Source organism: Oryx dammah, unplaced genomic scaffold, assembly GCF_014754425.2.
Source record: "Oryx dammah isolate SB20612 unplaced genomic scaffold, SCBI_Odam_1.1 HiC_scaffold_3, whole genome shotgun sequence".
In the NCBI taxonomy this organism is placed as follows: Eukaryota; Metazoa; Chordata; class Mammalia; order Artiodactyla; family Bovidae; genus Oryx; species Oryx dammah.
The window spans coordinates 101,950,502-101,967,389 of record NW_024070187.1 but is presented as its reverse complement, the minus strand read 5'-3'; the positions used below and the strand labels follow the sequence as shown (position 1 = coordinate 101,967,389).

The 16,888-nt window shown below is 50.6% G+C and overlaps 1 protein-coding gene across 1 annotated transcript in view; it reads right to left on the bottom strand.

Moving 5' to 3' along the window:
- Positions 1-16,888, bottom strand: part of JAKMIP1 (janus kinase and microtubule interacting protein 1) — a 128,412-nt gene that overhangs the window by 17,480 nt on the left and 94,044 nt on the right. The window contains exons 10-16 of the mRNA XM_040237305.1: positions 15,689-15,817; positions 14,317-14,400; positions 11,042-11,104; positions 9,005-9,103; positions 6,065-6,166; positions 5,270-5,323; positions 4,681-4,746 (exon numbers count right to left, since the gene is read on the bottom strand). Of these exons, the coding sequence (XP_040093239.1) occupies positions 4,681-4,746; positions 5,270-5,323; positions 6,065-6,166; positions 9,005-9,103; positions 11,042-11,104; positions 14,317-14,400; positions 15,689-15,817 (597 nt within the window). The remainder of the gene's footprint in view (positions 1-4,680; positions 4,747-5,269; positions 5,324-6,064; positions 6,167-9,004; positions 9,104-11,041; positions 11,105-14,316; positions 14,401-15,688; positions 15,818-16,888) is intronic.

The window sequence follows — 16,888 nt, the reverse complement described above, 5'->3', positions numbered from 1 at the left end:
TGGCTCCATAGCAGGAACAAGCCTAGATAAAGCTGCGCCCACAGAGCCTCCCCCTAGAGTTCACGTTTGCTGGGGTCCCAAGGGTGGCTACAGAGGCAGCCTTGGGAGCAGGTGCCCAACGCAGCATTTCCTTAGACTAGGCTGAGCGGGTGTGCAGTGTCTTAGAAACTGGGAAACATATTTTTGACAAGGAATGAAAAAGACTTTCTTTGTACTATCCTAAGGTAAGCAATCATAAAATGAATAAACTAAAATGGAAAAAGAGTCCAGTTTCGAATCCTTAAAACAAGCTGCTCTTCACCTTTATAGAACATGATGTCTAGTTTTTTTTCTTATTGCTAAGAAAAAAGATTTGCTATGCACATTAAACATTCAAAAAACTAAAACATTTTGCTTTGTATAGCTGTCTGTACTTAGTCGCTTAGTCGTGTCCAACTCTTTCTGACCCCATGGACTGTAGCCTGCCAGGTTCCTCTGTCCATTGGTATTTTCCAGGCAAGAATATCAGAGTGAGTTGCCATGCTCTCCTCCAGGGGATCTTCCTGACCCAGAGTTGGAATCCAGATCTCCCACATTGTAGGCAGATTCTTTACCATCTGAGCCAACAGGGAAGCCCAAGAATACTGGAGTGTGTAGCCTATCTCTTCTCCAGAGGATCTCCCTGACCCAAGAATCAAACCAGGGTCTCCTGCATTGCAGGCGGATTCTTTACCAGCTGAGCCATCAGGGAAGCCCACTCACAACAGGCACACACACAGAAAAACTTTACAGGTCCTTTCCAGCCACTGGGGGAGTAAAGTGAGGACAGAAAGTGCTGGCCCTGGGCACCCGGGCATGTCAGGGCACGGATTTCATATCAGAGTCCCACCAGATGTCTATGGGGCCTCGCTCTGGGAGGGAACTTGGATGTTCAGGGCTGTGTATGTCCAGGAGGGAGAGGCTTGGGGACAGGGCACCTGCTGCCCCCAAAACCCTGAAGGAGAAGTGAGACAGCCCACGGGGCACGGGGAGAGGGCCTCTCACGGTAGGCATGGCCAGTGCACACAGCCCCCCGCCCCCTCTGTTGGCACTTTGCCAACCAGTGCAGGACTCTGGTCTCAGAGCCCAGGGGTGGGGTACTTCCTCCTCTAAGACTCAACCCACCTTTCAGAGAAGGGTCTCAAGGCCTTGATTCTGGGCCAACTACTAGAAAACCTGCCTGTGGCCTAAGCCACATTTCTCCAATCTGTTGTTACCAGTGAGAGCCCGGATTTTTAAAAACTTCCATCTGTGACTGATTTTGACCTTGTGGGAGCAGAGAAGTGATTTGTGATTGCTTGTATGCCCCTGGATATCCTGTGTTCTCTGCTCAGCCTCTGTGTGGTGGTGGGCGGCAGGCAGCAAGGCAACACCCCTGATCTTGGACTCTGCTGACCAGAGGCGGGTCTGGTGGGTGCTGAGATGGGCCAGACCTTCCAGGAGGAGCAGGGCTTCCCCAGGTGGTGATGGGAGAAGGGCAAGCTGCCCGGGCAGGACCCCATTTGCACACCCAGGTGGCTCTGGTGTTCATCTGCCAGTGCAGGGGACAGAAGCTATATGGGTTTGATCCCTGGGTTGGGAAGATCCCCTGGAGGAGGAATGGTGCCCCACTCCAGTATTCTTGCCTGGAGAATCCCATGGACAGAGGAGCCTGGTGGGCTACAGTCCATGGGGTCACAAAGTCGGACACGACTGAAGTGACTTAGCACCTAGCACCAGCACCCGAATGCCCAGGGCCGTGCAAACTAGTTTGAGTGAGACTTCACTCACAGGCTATGAAAGGGGTTTCATGCTCTTAGAGAGAAAATTGAAGTGTACATCAGTTTGGTCAGATACCAGAATTGAATGGCAATTTTCAAAATGATGTATGACTTGGTTGAGGGGGGCTGGCTGAGGATGTCACTGGGGCTCTGGGTCCCACTGCCAGCTTTCCTACAGCACTTGTCAGCTCCAGGGTGTCCAGCTTGTCCCTGTTTGCTTGGGACTGTCCCCGTTTCAGCTCTGAAATCCCACATCCCGGGCAAACAGGACACTTGGGCACCCTGGCTGACCTGTAGGTGCTTCCAGGGGTCCCACTGACCCACTTTTCCTCTGGCTGTGTGCTCTCAGCGCCATTTCTCTCTGAGAGGGAGACACAGCACCTCCCAAACACTGGGTCTTCAATCACAGACACGTGGCAGAGAAAATGAGACATGTCCCTGAGAAAATGAGAGGACATCTGTCTCTAAGTCCAGTCTCCACGGACTGTCCCAAATGAGGAGCTGGGTCCCTCTCACTGGCACAGAGTCCAGCTTCTAAGCACTCCAGTCCTGAGCATTGTGCCAACCCTGGGCACCATCACTCCTGCTGCCACCCTTGTGGGGTATCAGGGGGTGCTGGTAGGCGAGGCTGCCTGGCACAGGTCTCTGCATTTAGGAAGCAGAGCATGGCGCTGGCCGTCCAACTTGGGACTCTATGGTCAGCGACCAGCAGGGGCTGCTATAAGTGGGCAAGGAGTGGGCGACAGTGTCAAAGTAGAGAGCAGCCGCATGCCAGGCAGGCCCCGTGTTCTCGGTGTACAAGGGATCTATGCCGCTCACCTTGCACAACTGTACAGGAGCTCCTAAGGTCTGAGGTGGGGCCAAGGCTATGAGTCTATAAAGACCTGTTTGCTGCATGTGGGGAGGAGCTTATTGGGAAGGGTATGGGTGGGAGAATTTGGTACCTGGCAGAGGCTGTTCTCAGCAGGGCTGGGGACTCCAGACAGCCTGCCACCCTCCAAGAGGCTCAGGGGGGTAGAAGAGAGGGAGACTCCCTCCCCAGGCCCACTGCTCCAGCCCCACCCTGATCCCTGGCATTGCCTGCTCTTTGCTCACCATCCTTATACATCGATCAGTCCACCTCCCAGTACCCAGCCTGGCCCCAGGTGCTTGGCAGCAGTGCCTGGTCCCAGTTTAAAGTGCCATGTCCTGGAGTCCTGACATTATTCACCAGCAAGGCTCAGGGCTCAAGGAGATGGAGGGGCCGGCCTGCAGCAGCCCCTGCAGTTAGCGGGTGTGGGGCTGAGAGCCAGCCTGGAAGGGGCCTCTGAGGAACCAGAAGGGAGCCCTGGGCACATCCTCAGGCGTGCTGGGCAGTGCATGTTGGAATGAACATGGAATAAACTGAAAGCGCTTGCCGGGTTCTCTCCATGACCCCAGGAGGCTACACTGTCACATTTGGCTATCCTGGTGAGAGGATATTTTTGGAATGCATTCCATGTCCCTGTCACCTACTATTACCTGGATCTGAGGGGCCAACAGCCAGCCAGGTGTGAGTCCTCCTCACCCCGCTCACCTGAGAATGCAGACTCAGCCAGGTGACTGTGATAGTGACGTGGGCATCGCCACTTACCAGCTGTGTGACCTCAGCAAGGCTTTGCCGTAAGTCTGTTGCCAACATTTAGGGCCCTGTGCACAGGGAAGGCTGGACAGGTTCTCAGGGGGAAAAAAAAAAAAACTATTTACATTTTAAATGTCCTCCCAAAGATTCTGGAAGGAATCCTGATTAAAATCATTAAGACTTCATCATTATAAAAATAGCATTTTAAAATTTAACTTGTGTTTACAAGAAAAAGATCCACAGACAAGACCACATTGAAAAGTTGGGTATGTCTTAAAACACCCTAAATTAATGTAAAAGGCAAAACAGGAATGTATTTTTTTAAATAAATATGGCAAAAGTTATGATCTTTACCATGTAAACCTCACAGAGAAGTCAGTAAGAAAAACCATTATTACGACCAAATTCATATTAAATAGAACAGATGAAGGCATGATTGAATGAAGCTATGAGTGAATGACAAACAAACGGAATGGAATGTAATTACAATTCTCAAGGAACAAGAAAATGGATAATACACAAAAAATTCATTATCACTAGCACCTGAACAGATGAAAGTTAAAATAATGATGTCATATGATTTTTGCCTATCCTATCAGCAGAATTCTTAGTGGCCACATATGCCTTGCTGAACAAGAAACGGGCAGTGGTAGCATTCATGTAGAAGGCAACTTTGTACCATTTTTCTGGAAACGACTGGACAGTGTCAAAGCTCTTAAAAACCCTCTTACCCATCGGCCCAGTGATCCCACTTCTAAAATCTATCCTGTGAAAGAGTTTTAAAACATAGATAGAAACTTATGATTAAAGATGCTTGCTCATCGCTGCATGATGATAAACAGAAAAAAAAAAAGCAGAAATACTCCAATATGTTAACAGCGGAAGAATATTTAACTGAGGGCGTGGCTGTAGGTAGAACGATGCAAGGCGGTTCGATCTCATCGGGGAAAGCTTATGAAGCAGGATTAAAAGCTACAGTCAAGTATGATCCCAAAGTTTGTTTGTTTTTTTAAAAGAAAGGGGCGCAGGGGGGGAAAGAAAACTGGAAGGAAATAAAACCAACTGTCGCAGACGGGGTTCCTCGAGGGGAGTTTGGTTTTCTTTCTCAGTCTCTAAGCTTTCTACCATAAGCATGAGTGACTTTCCCCTGGAAAACGAACAGGCGTGCACGTGCGCATGCAAACGCAGACAGGAAACCAGAACCATGCTTCCAGAACAAAGCGAGACGTCAATGTACAGTTTCTTGTATGGTGCCAGGAAGCTCGGACAAGGTGTATGGACAGAAATGCCGCTGGGCTCTACCTTTTCACACAGGGCAAGCACAGTTCCAGCCTGGATTATTGCAACCTGTTCTTCATTTCTCAAATTCTAAAACACAAAAATGGGCAAGGGCGTTTTACACTGCTCCCATATCCCGTGCAGACAGCCCTACGCGACTCTGAAAGCGACCTCCCCAGGGTCAGCCCCAACTCACAGAAGTGACAGGTCTGAGGACCGGCCCTTCTGGGGTGGGAACACCTCACACAGCGTCCCTGAGCCTTTTAGGAACAGGGCCTCGCTCAAGCCCAGTCTTTTAAGAAGGCAAAAGTCTCACTTTGGGATTTCAGAGATCTTGAGTGCTTCCACTTTCTTTCCGGGCATTTATTTTTAGGTCTTTTTAACCCTCATCACTCACACTCTGTCAGGATAACCTAACTTCAGAACCCCACTTCTGACGGATGCGGACCCAGCCACCCACGCAGGAACATGGCCATACAAAAGCCTTACATTGTATTTAGTCGATCTCTTAAATCAGGAAGAAATTAAAACAAAAACGGAAACAAAAGCCACAACAGAGTACACCCGAATCAAAACAAGGACACGAAACCGGAAACCGATCGCTCATAGTTACCCCGTTATCGCCAAGGATATCTAATTTCTTCATAAGGTCAGAAATATTCACATCCTGGAAAAGATGTCCAACGTTCATTTTGTGTGAGCTACAAAGGCCATCCACACCAATCTCTGGGGCCACAGCCCTCACTCCTTGTAAGACACCATTCCCTTCCTTGGCTCTTAGTACATAAGGCCAGGCAGAGAGTTATTCTTGGTGGTCCCTTCAAGCAGAGAGGGCTGCTAACTGCCGTGTATTGGCTGAGTTTTACACCAGCACAAACACTGCTTTCTAGAAATTCTCACGGGATCCTGTAGGTCGAAAGGACCTCTCTGTGCCCGCGGGCCTAGCAGGATTCCAGGGTCATAGCCAACTGTTGTGAGAACCACCACCAGCTCCCTAATCTAGAACACTCAGCGTGCTCTGAGCACTTCACTGAGTCTTCAGGTTCATTATCTAGCTTAAAAACTGTCACACCCCTTTCACGGTGTGGGTGTTGCCACTCAGATCTCCTAAATGAAGCGACTGAGGGTCAGACAGGCTCTGGGCCAGAGCCAGGAAGTGGCCAAGGTGGGGTTTGCTTTCAAGGCTGTATCCCATGGCTCTGCTCTTTTTAACATGAATACAAATTTGGTGACCCACCTGGAGTAATAAACTCTGACTTTCAAAACAGAGTGGAGCGACAGGGGGTATCTTATTAAAATCAATTCTAGCCCTGGCACAGGCACACAATCCCCTTTCCAGCTGAGCCTGGCATTCAGGCGAGCGGGCCATGGCCGTAATAGAGTGGGGGCACCCCCCCAGGCACGCTACCTTAACTCCTTCCTGGCGACAGAACAGCTGGAGGGCGCTGCTGTTGTTCTCGGGAAAGGTGGTGATTTGGAGGTTAAATGCTGGCGACCTCCGCTCTCTCTCCTGGGGAAAAGATTTGGTTTAAAAACAGAGCTTTATTGTATTATTTCACCACTTGTCATTTTCCCACGTTATTCAGCAAAAAACCAAGGAATTCCAGTTGGCAAAGGTGTTCCTAGTAAGTGCACACTCAGGCTACGGTCTCGTCCGTGGTGGAGACGCTGTCCTGTCTGCCCCACAGCGGATCTCCTGTGGACACTGGGTTACTTCTTAACCTAGTCAGCTGGGAAGAAATGGTTAGCAGAGTGTCCTGAGTGGACCTGTTGATCAAAGCCCAAGAAGTCACACAATCATCATTAAATACTTGATGAAGAACAATCGCGGCAAATTTCAATAGAAGTCATTGTTAGCTCACTTCATTGTCACATAACCCCAGGAGGCAGCCGTGAACACTTCGGTTTTGTGGACAGAGAGAAGGAGGCTGTGAGACAGGACCCCTCCGAGGTCCCATGCGATTGAGTGACAAGGCCAGACCCCAGACCCTGGCTCCATATCTTTTTCAATACGATCTTCTGACTTTGTTCACAATTTTTTTTTCTGATCTGCACTAACCTTCCAATGATCATTCTACCCTTGCCTTAGATTGATAAGTCAAATCTCAACTACTAAAAAAGGAGAGCAAGCATTTTCCCAGAAGTAGTACATTAATCATAGGTAAAGTGACAGATTTTTAAAAAGGAACTGAGATGCCCAATTACTTACAGAAATAAAGGACAACAGCAAAACAGTACTCTGGTCTCAAATGCGTTTCCTACACAGAGCTGCCTTTAAACCTCGAGCAATGGACAGGTCAGCCAGCAGCCAAGGCCTCGCCAAATGATACCTTGAAATCAAACTGCTTTTATTTCTTCAAAATTATAGTCAGTAAGCTTGCTTTGGACCACAGCTGCAGAATCGAGCCACAGAACCAAAGAGTTACTTTAGCCGTTAACTAAGAAATGTAGCCAAGGCAGCACTAGATGGCAGGTCCCTAAGTAGATCCTCTAAAAGAGAGGAGAAGGGCGGGGCCGTTAATTCAATTAATTTCCATGAAGCCCCAATCTGGCTAACCTGGTTTGAAACAGTTTAGATAGAAAACCTTATTTCCCTCATTAGACTAGATCAACCACATTCACAATGGTTCCGTGCTATAGATGTCTCTTCTACCTGTAATACTTACTTACAGGGGGTCTCCATAGAAAAGCTGACACAAGAAAGCTCATGTTTTATATGAATGAAAGTCAGAAAACTGATTTCTAATGGCTCCTCCAAAGGATGGTGGAAACACTTGAAACTTCTAGAAAAGTGTCAATGCTTATGGAATTCTCATGAGAAATGGCGGGTAGCAAAGAGCTGTGAAAGGTTTTCTGACAGTGGTTGAAGTATTCACCATAATATTTCTTAACTTCTCCTTCTGCTGCCTGAACGAAGGACTCAGTTTATGTTTAGACAAGAGCTGAATCACACAGCAACACCTGGCTCTGAGACAGTCAGGCCACGGTCCATGCCAGCACAACAAAGTATAGGATGAGATGCCCTAGGGAAGTGAAGTGAAGTGAAAGTGGCTCAGTCGGGTCCAACTGTTTGCGACTCCATGGACTATTCCATGGGATTCTCTAGGCCAGAATACTGGAGTGGGTAGCATTTCCCTTCTCCAGGGAATCTTCCCAACCCAGGGATTGAACCCAGGTTTCCCGCATTGCAGGGGGATTCTTTACCAGCTGAGCCATTGGGAAGCCCTGTTCTAGAGAAAGCAGAATTTTAACTGAAGCTGAGAGGAGAAAACGAAATCTGAGAGACACCAACATCGCCAAGGAGCTCACTTTTACCGAGGATTCAGGACATGCAAAGGCTTCAGCCGAGGGAAAGGACAGCCGTGTCACCACAGATGCTTAGAGAAAACCAGTCACAAACTCAGGCGATGGGTCACATGTAGATGCGTTTGAAATGGAAACAAACAAACGGAAAAGGATTATGAAGTCAGGTGGTAGCAAGGCAATACAGTAACGTATCTGAGGCAGGGTTCCAGGTGGAAGCAATAAAATCATCCATGTCCTCAGCCTGGATCCAGCTCTGTGTATCTGGGAAGTCACTGAAGGTTTGCAACAGGATTTCTACCTGTGGACAACAGTCAATCTCCCTTCACGCTAAGGGAATCATTCAGAGTTGCAGTTTGAGTTACAGACATATTTAGTCCAATACTGCTCGCGATGCCCAGGTTGGTGCTCACTGCGTCAAGGAGTTGGAGTAATGTTACAAGCTTTCTCAACTACCTATTGCAAATACCTCCTCTTACCCTCTTTACTTACCTTGTGTTTACCTTGGCAAAGAGAAAACAGGCCAAACTAGCAGTAAACACATTATGGAGTCAGCCGCAGGCCAGGTCAGACCCCGCTCTTTCAAAAGGTGAGATTCATGCATGCAAGGTCACTTTAAAAAGGTGTGTTATCAATTGCAACAGTGCTTCTGTCCGCGTTTGCAGAAGGCATACCAGGTGACTATGCATGCAGGAAAGAAGTAGTTATGGAAATGAAACACAAATAAAAAAGGCAAAATATTGCAAAAACAAATTATTTTATTAAGTGCAAAAACAAGCCGTAGGCAATAAATAGATTAGCTCTGGTACATGTCCAAGGACTTCGGTGAGCATTCTCTTCAGAACATATTAAGGCAGTGAAATTATTCTCAATGTACAGATTTAAAAAAAAAAAGAAAAGAAAAAGAAAGAAAGGAAAGAAAACAAGTGTCACACGTCCCCTTACACATGCTTGAAAAACATCTGGGACTTTACATGAATTTCAGTTTGGGCTCAAAGAGAATGTCTGCTCCGTTTGAGAGTTTACAACAGATAGAGTCTCTTACTTCGAGTTCTAGCACTCTGAATTCTAACAGCTCGTTCTGATCCTTTGCGTCTTGCATTTCATTCTTCAGCTGGTTCTCTTCCAATTCCAGCCTGTAAATCTAGACCAGAGACACCTGCGAGTTAATGGCGGGAGAAGCACTTTTCTCATCAGGGGCCGTGAGAACGTGTCCCGTATCATGGACCCCCGGGGTGTTGGCCTGGGGACACTGGGGCCATCACCAGGGGTAGGGTAGGAAGGGGAGGGTCTCAGTGGGTGTGCAAAGTGGGCCCTTTCTGCTCCAGGGGCTGGGATGGCCCAGATCAGAGGTTGTGCCTGCTTCGTCCCTGCAGCCCAAGCTTGGCTGGGCATGGGGGCCAGGTATTTGCTGAATACACGAATGGTGGAGAAACTAAGCCACAGAGCAGTTGAGTCCCTTCCCAAAGGTCAGTCCTGGGGAAGCAACAGTGATCCCCAAGCCTGTCTGAATTCCTTCTATCCTAATCTCCCAGAGTCAGCCCACCCAGGGTCTGGCTAGTTGCAGTAGAAAGGTGCCCTGGACTCCCCAGAGGGCTCCGATGAGTAGGAGATCTGAAAGTCTGGGAAGTGGGGCTGCCTGGGTCCCAAACCCACTGGGAGACTCTGGGCCAGCTATGTAGCTCCTTGGATGATGTACGGAGGTACACAGCAGCCCCCACTTGGCGGCCTGCAGTGAGGACCAAGACAATACATGGAAATGAAGGTCCTGATGGTTCAGTTGGTAAAGAATCCACCTGCAAAGCAGGAGACCCCAGTTTGATTCCTAGGTCGGGAGGATCTGCTGGAGAAGGGATGGGCTACCCACTCCAGTCTTCTTGGGCTACCTGGGTGGCTCAGATGGTAAACGGTCCGCCCACAATGCAGGAGACCTGGGTTTGATCCCTGGGTTGGGACGATCCCCTGGAGAAGGGAAAGGCTACCCACTTCCAATATTCTGGCCTGGAGGATTCCACAGGCTGTGTGGTCATGGAGTCGCCAAGAGTCGGACATGACTGAGCGACTTTCACTTTCACTGGTGGGTCTTGGTCACCTTTCCTCCTGCCTCCCCACCTCTAATGGGGTGGTACTGCCCCCCGGGGGACATCTGGAAACAGCATAAGAGTTTTCCAGGCCTCTCAGAATTTAGCCAGAAGGACCAGGGATCCAAAATCTCTCCCAAAGCCTGGAGCTGCCTCACAGGAAATGACCAGCTCTGTCCCAATGCCCCAGATGCTGTGGAGGGACATGGGACAATGAATGGCTACAGGACAGGTCAGTACAGAGCTGGGACAGGACCCCGCCGCCCCCCAAGGGGGCAAGGCTGGGCTGGTCTGGTTGGGACATTTGAGGATGTTTAGAAGCTAAGGTCTAACACAGTCCACTCCCACCAGTACAGAAGGTGCAGAACAAGCAAATCTGCTGGAACAGAAAGCAGGTTTCCAGGGGCTGAGGGGTGAGAGACAGGGGTGACTACAAAGGGGGCAAGAGGGATCTTTAAGGGAGGCTGAAAATGTTCTAAATATTGCATGGTGGGGCTGAGTACACAACTCAGTAAATTTACTAAAAAAAAAAAAATCACTGAATTGTTCACAAATAAGAAAAAGATAAACTGAGGCCTCGTCCCAAAGCATTAGATTTACCACTTAAGGCAATTCCCTACAAGTTCCATGACCACAGAGGGAGAGGACAAGCTTGGCTCTGCCAGCACCACGGCCTCCAGTCGATGAACTAGACCATGACTGCCCGAGGATCTGCCCACCGACCCCTGCCTGGGGAGCAGGTGGTGGCCGGGGGGCGGGGTGGGGAGGAGTGGTCTGGAATCCAAGGCAATGGCAGAGGCGGCCTGGAAGCCCGGCATAAGGGGGGCTGGCAGGCCTCACCACGTCTGCAAACCAGCTCTACGGGCCCTGACCCAAAGGACAGAGACAGGACCAGTGGGTAGGAGCCCTCAGGAAGGGCAAGGGTGAGACTCCAGCGGCCGGAGCAGGCCTCGGGCTCCATGATCCCCTGGGGCAGAGCTCAGGGTGTTGGTGCCACATACCTTTTCCAGCAAGTCTTGGTTTGTTCTGATGAGTAGCTGCTTCTCTTCAACCCATTTGGAATCCTAAGGAAAAGTACTAAATATGTTCATACTCATTGAAGCAGACAGCTAAGTAACAAAGCATCAGTGGGAAAGGTGACTTCATATGAACCCTTCTATGAAAAGGCCAGAGAGAAGGAGAGCAGTTAGAATGATCTCATTGTCCCTCTAAACCAGGGGTCCCCATCCTCCGGGCAGGGGAACCAGACCTCTTGTCAGATCAGTGGAGGCGTTAGATCAGAAATCAGTCAGTCCAGTCGCTCAGTCGTGTCTGACTCTTTGCAACCCCATGGAAGCATGCCAGGCTTCCCTGTCCATCACTAACTCCCAGAGCTTACTCAAACTTATGTCCGTCGAGTCAGTGATGCCATCCAACCATCTCATTCTCTGTCATCTCCTTCTCCTCCCACCTTCAATCTTTCCCAGCATCAGGGTCTTTTCTAGAGAATCAGATCAGAAATAGAGAGCACAACAAATGTAAGGTGCTGAATCATCCTGAAACCAACACCCCCCCACCCCCACCTCAGTCAGGGGGAAAATTGTCTTCCATAAAATTGGTCCCAAATTGGTGCCAAAAACGTTGGGGACCACTCCTCTAAATGTTTAGTCCTGAAAAAGAGAATTGGCAGGTCTGCGGTGCATTCCTCCTCCACTGATGTTCCCTAAATTTCAGGGAGCTCATCTGTATCAAAGCTACTGGTCCTTCCAGTAGTCATGTATGGATGTGAGAGTTGGACTACAAAGAAAGCTGAGCACCAAAGAACTGATGCTTTTGAGCTGTGATGTTGGAGAAGACTCTTGAGAGTCCCTTGGACAGCAAGGAGATCCAACCAGTCCATCCTAAAGGAAATCAGTCCTGAATATTCCTTGGAAGGACTGATGCTGAAGCTGAAGCTCCAATACTTTGGTCACCTGATGTGAAGAACCGACTTCTTAGGAAAGACCCTGATGCTAGGAAAGACTGAAGGCAGGAGGAGAAAGGGAAGACAGAGGAATGAGATGGTTGGATGGCATCACTGACTCAATGGACATGAGTTTGAGCAAGCTCTGGGAGTTGGTGATGGACAGGGAAGCCTGGCGTGCTGCAGTCCATGGGGTTGCAAAAAGTTGGACACAACTGAGTGACTTAACTGAACATCTGTTATCACTGACAGAAAAACACCTGGAGCACAACTGAGCTGGTCCTAGTAGACCCTTCCAGGGCTTATTCTCTTAGGCTCGAGGGCGAGTGGCCAGGCCACACCCCCATGGATGTGCCTGTGGACCTGGTGTCATCACAGTAACACACTTCTGCTCATCTGAGACCCTCTGCCTAACCACATCTTTGTCTGGACAAGTTCTGTCCAGGAACGTTCCATGAGCTGGGGGGCTAAGTCTGTCTTTATACCAGCATCTCCAGCACCTAACACGGTGCCCAGCACACAGCCTATGCTCAGTAAATGCCAGGGGATGGATGAAGGTATAAACGAGGGAACTTTCTCCCTCCCTTCCTTCTACCCATCGTGTATCACCCTGTGTCTTCCCAGGATAGACACACATGTAGGCCCACGAGGCTGAGTCCAGAGCTGGGTCCATTCATCTTTTTTTCCTGTGGGAGGTTGTTGGCAATGTCCCTCCCATGGCTCTGCCCCTTTTCAAGGTGACTCTGCAGCTCCTCCCAAAGAGCAAACTTGCCGCTGGGTATGGCTGCAGCATTCTTTGGTGACTGGGATGTTAACCAATGTGATGCAGGCAGAGGCATGGCCTATACTTGTGCTTTGGAGGCTGTCCTTCCTTCCTGCTCCAAGACCTTTACTTAAAGGAGCCAGGTTCCTTGAGGACGAGGGACCGTGGGAGCCTGGCCAACAGCTGGCACTAACGCACAGATAGGGCAGTGAGGTTATTTGGGGCCATCTAGCCCAAATCACCTCAAAATGAAGCCTCTAGAGTGACCCCAGGGGAGACCAACAGAAGAACCACCCAAACTGCTGACCCACAGAACTGTAAGCACACAAAATTTCTGTTATTTGTAAACAACTCAGTTTTGGGGTGATTTTTTAGGCAGCGATAGCAAACTGATTGAGAAGGCAATGGCAACCCACTCCAGTACTCTTGCCTGGAAAACCCCATGGACGGAGGAGCTTGGTAGGCTGCAGTCCATGGGGTCGCTAAGTCGGATACGACTGAGCGACTTCACTTTCACTTTTCACTTTCATGCATTGGAGAAGGAAATGGCAACCCACTCCAGTGTTCTTGCCTGGAGAATCCCAGGGACGGTGGAGCCTGGTGGGCTGCCGTCTCTGGGGTCACACAGAGTCGGACACGACTGAAGTGACTCAGCAGCAGCAGCAGCAGCAAACTGATACATTATCCCACACGCCGAGCACAGAGCCTAGCACAGGGCAAGGCTCTGGTAAAGTGCTCGCTGAATGAATGGCCGTGTGTTTTGCCCCAGACTGGCCCCATTATTTAGCAGGAACTGGGGGCAGAGCAAGCCCCAAAACAGGGCCTAGCGCCTCAGGTGGGAGGTTAACTTAATCACAGACTGTGGTTGGGCGAATTGCAACCTGTGAGCTCAGCCTGAAAAAGGGAAGCTGAGGTCAATGGCAGGTGAGGACAGAAGTGTGAAAACAGCCTCATCTTTCACCTGGACTCCACCCAGGCTGCTGTTGAGTCTCCCTCCTCCCCCATTCCCTATTTAAGTACTATTATTAGCCCCATTTTAAAGATGAAGAAACTGAGGCACAAGAGATCACGTAATTTCCCCAGGGCTGTGCAACAGGTCAGGGGCAGGGCTGGCCTGTGGCCTGTCGGCTGCAGTGTATGGTCTGCACTGCTCCCCTGCCTCATGGAGAGTTTTGGACCGGCTCCCAAGGCCACCTCTGCCATTACTGAGAGCTAGCTGCAGGTTCATTTGCACAGCTGAATCCTCATAGGCAGTGTCTTCCAGATTCAAGTCAGAAAAGATTCTGCTGATCACTTTATGTTTGGAGTTGTCTCCTATTCTTGTACACTTGGCAAACAAAGAAAAAGCCAAGTTAGACTCTCAGAACATGCTGGATTTTTAAAAACTTGGTAAAGAGGCAAATGAGCTGGGATAATCCCGCCTGAACTCTGCTAGCATTTTTTTTTTTTCTCTCATATCTCCAGAGCAAATGATATAGCTCTACAGACCATCCCCTTGGGCACCACCTAGCGACACCACCAAGGGGATAGAAATGCAAAGAGCTACAGGTCACGTGACCGTTTCTGCTCACCTGGCCCTTCTCAACCAGTAACTTCTCCAGATCCTCGATTTTCGCCTGACACCTCAGCAGATCAGCTTGGAGCTGTTCCCGAGTCTGAAATGCAAAAGACCAGGAAGTGAGAGGTCCCCCTAGATGATGACAGAGAAGGGGAAAGGACAAGGTGGCATCCGGTCCTGAGAAACGGGTCCTTTTTTTAGGAGCACAGGTGCCGACTGGCCTGCCTGGTTCCTCTGTCACCCACGGGTGTGACACCCGGAAGAACTGCAAGGCCTTGAGAGGCTGTCAGGGCTACCCCTGTTGAGAAACGAGCCTGCAGCCTGGAGACGCGGCCAGCTTCTTCACGAGGGCAAGTGAGGGGCCAGCACGTCAGCTCCCAGCGCAGCTTTCTGATCCATTGCCGTGGCTGTACCACCAACGCCAGCCAGACTTTCACCCTTGCTCAGCCCTTCTCCTGACAAAGCTGTCACCGACAGCGAGGGCTGAAAACCAGATACCCCGAGGACCAGGCGGGTAGTATAAATAAGAGAGACCAACTGGGTGAGGGGTACTAGGGAGTGGTGGGGACTGTGGCAAACCAGGGGCACATGTCTCAACTCGGGGGGGCGCTGCCACTCAGCAGCTGCAGCCAAAGGTGACTACACGGAATGGGAAGACTGGTGCTGCCAGATGCTCTGAGCTCTCAAGAGAAGCCAGGAACCTGGATTTCTACGTGAAATCTCTCAACTTTTGAATGGTGCAAGGAGGTGAAGTTTTTTAAATAAGAAACCCATGCTTCAGTCCAAACCACCTCCAGCAGTGTACTTCCTCTGACCTACAGGTTACAGGCTGACACTATTGTGGCCAAGGAGCTTCCCTCCACAGCCTCATTTCTCACCCTTTACCTCATGGGGCTGTTGTGGGAATGAAACGGGCATGCGCCCAGCAGGAGCACTTGCCTTCAGAGGGAAGGGCTGGCCGAGACTGGTCTGTGCGACTCCCGAAGATGGGCTAATGGCCAGTGAGTGGACGTTACCAGAAGGTGGAGGTCAGCCCAGCCACGAGGGCTGGTATGGTCCAGACCTGGGTGGCCAGCAGGGACCAGAGAGAGTGCTGGGTGGGCTTTGAGCAAATGATTTCATCACCGAATCAATCTTCTGAAACCCTTCTTGCCAGCGGAAGGGGCACAGGACACTGAGACAGCAGCATTTCTTCTGTAAATGCTGCTCCCGCACTAAGGATGGGAAAGTAATTCCTGTCGGATTTGCCAAATGCTGGAACGTCACCACAGCGGAGGCTGCCAGGCAACCCCCATCCCCTCTCAACAGAATCCGGCTGCTGGGAAGGGCACACATGGGACACCCAGCCTCTGTCCGACCCCTCAACGCCTCCCCCTGGCACCTACCCGGGCCTCTCGCTCGGCGTCCAGTGTCCCGCCCACCTGCTCCTGAAGCAGGGCGTAGGCTCGCTGCAGAGCCTGGTACTCCCTGGTCAGCTGGCAGAACCTCAGGTCAGCCTCTTCTCGGGTTGTCGTCTTCACGTCGTGGAAGAGAAAAGCATGAGGAAGCCCGTTACTTGATGTGAACGGCGGTGCCAGGGGCAAGTCAGGCAAAGACAGTGTGCAGATGTCACGACTGCTGCCAGCTGTTACTTAGCGGACCAGCCACAGCCAGGACCTAACTGGAGGGCTCTGCAGAGAGCGCTGGGGAGAAGATGCCTTCTCTGCCATCTTCCCCGGAGCTCCCTGAACCCCAGGAATCACTGAATTGTGTGCAGGGGAACAAGGGTGAGCCAGTCCCGACTGCACGGTGTGTGTCTAGGCGGTAAAAGGCGCCCCTCCCACCCCGCAGGTCTCATTCTGGGGATTTCTCCTAAGGAAACAACCATCCAAAGAGCATCGCTGCAGTTGTGAAAAACTGGAATCCCCGTAACACCTCTCATCAGGAGCCCGATAGGCTGGACGCACGTGCAGATCTGTGAGGGTCCGCTCCAGACGGAGGATGATGACTAACACAGCATCTGGTGCTGAAAGATGCCTGTGACACATTCTTGGTGAAAAAGGCAAATCAAAAAAGCATGTGTCCGACGAGATCGTATTTGACTGGGGTTTCCTGAATGAATCCCAGCGGGTGGGGCGGGGTGGGGAGAAGGGGGCTGCTCTTTGCTGCTGTGTGACTCAGGCTCTCCGGAGCAGAGGACAGCAAGGTGGATATGTGGAGACAGAGGGTCAGGAAAGCGTGAGAGAGAGGAGCCAGGGTGAGAGGCTCCAGGTGGGCTTCCCTCTGCACTCTTCTGCGCTGCTGGCATCCTCTCCTACAGTGACACGCCATCTTTATATACACAGGTGTGTGTGTGCGTGTGTGTGTGTGTGTGTGTGTGTGTATACAACCCTGGGGGGTGGCGAGGGGCAGACCACCACACAGCAGTTTTAATGACAAAGGGCGAGTGGCACCGCTGTGGCTACAGGTCTCTGGTGTGAAATCTGTGCTGGGAAGAGAAAGGGTCCCCCCCAGGCTGCAGGCACCCCGCCATCACCATTCTCAGAACCCATCAAAGTGGGGACCACCCTCCCTGGCCACAGGCTGTGACCACACAGGTCCTGCGA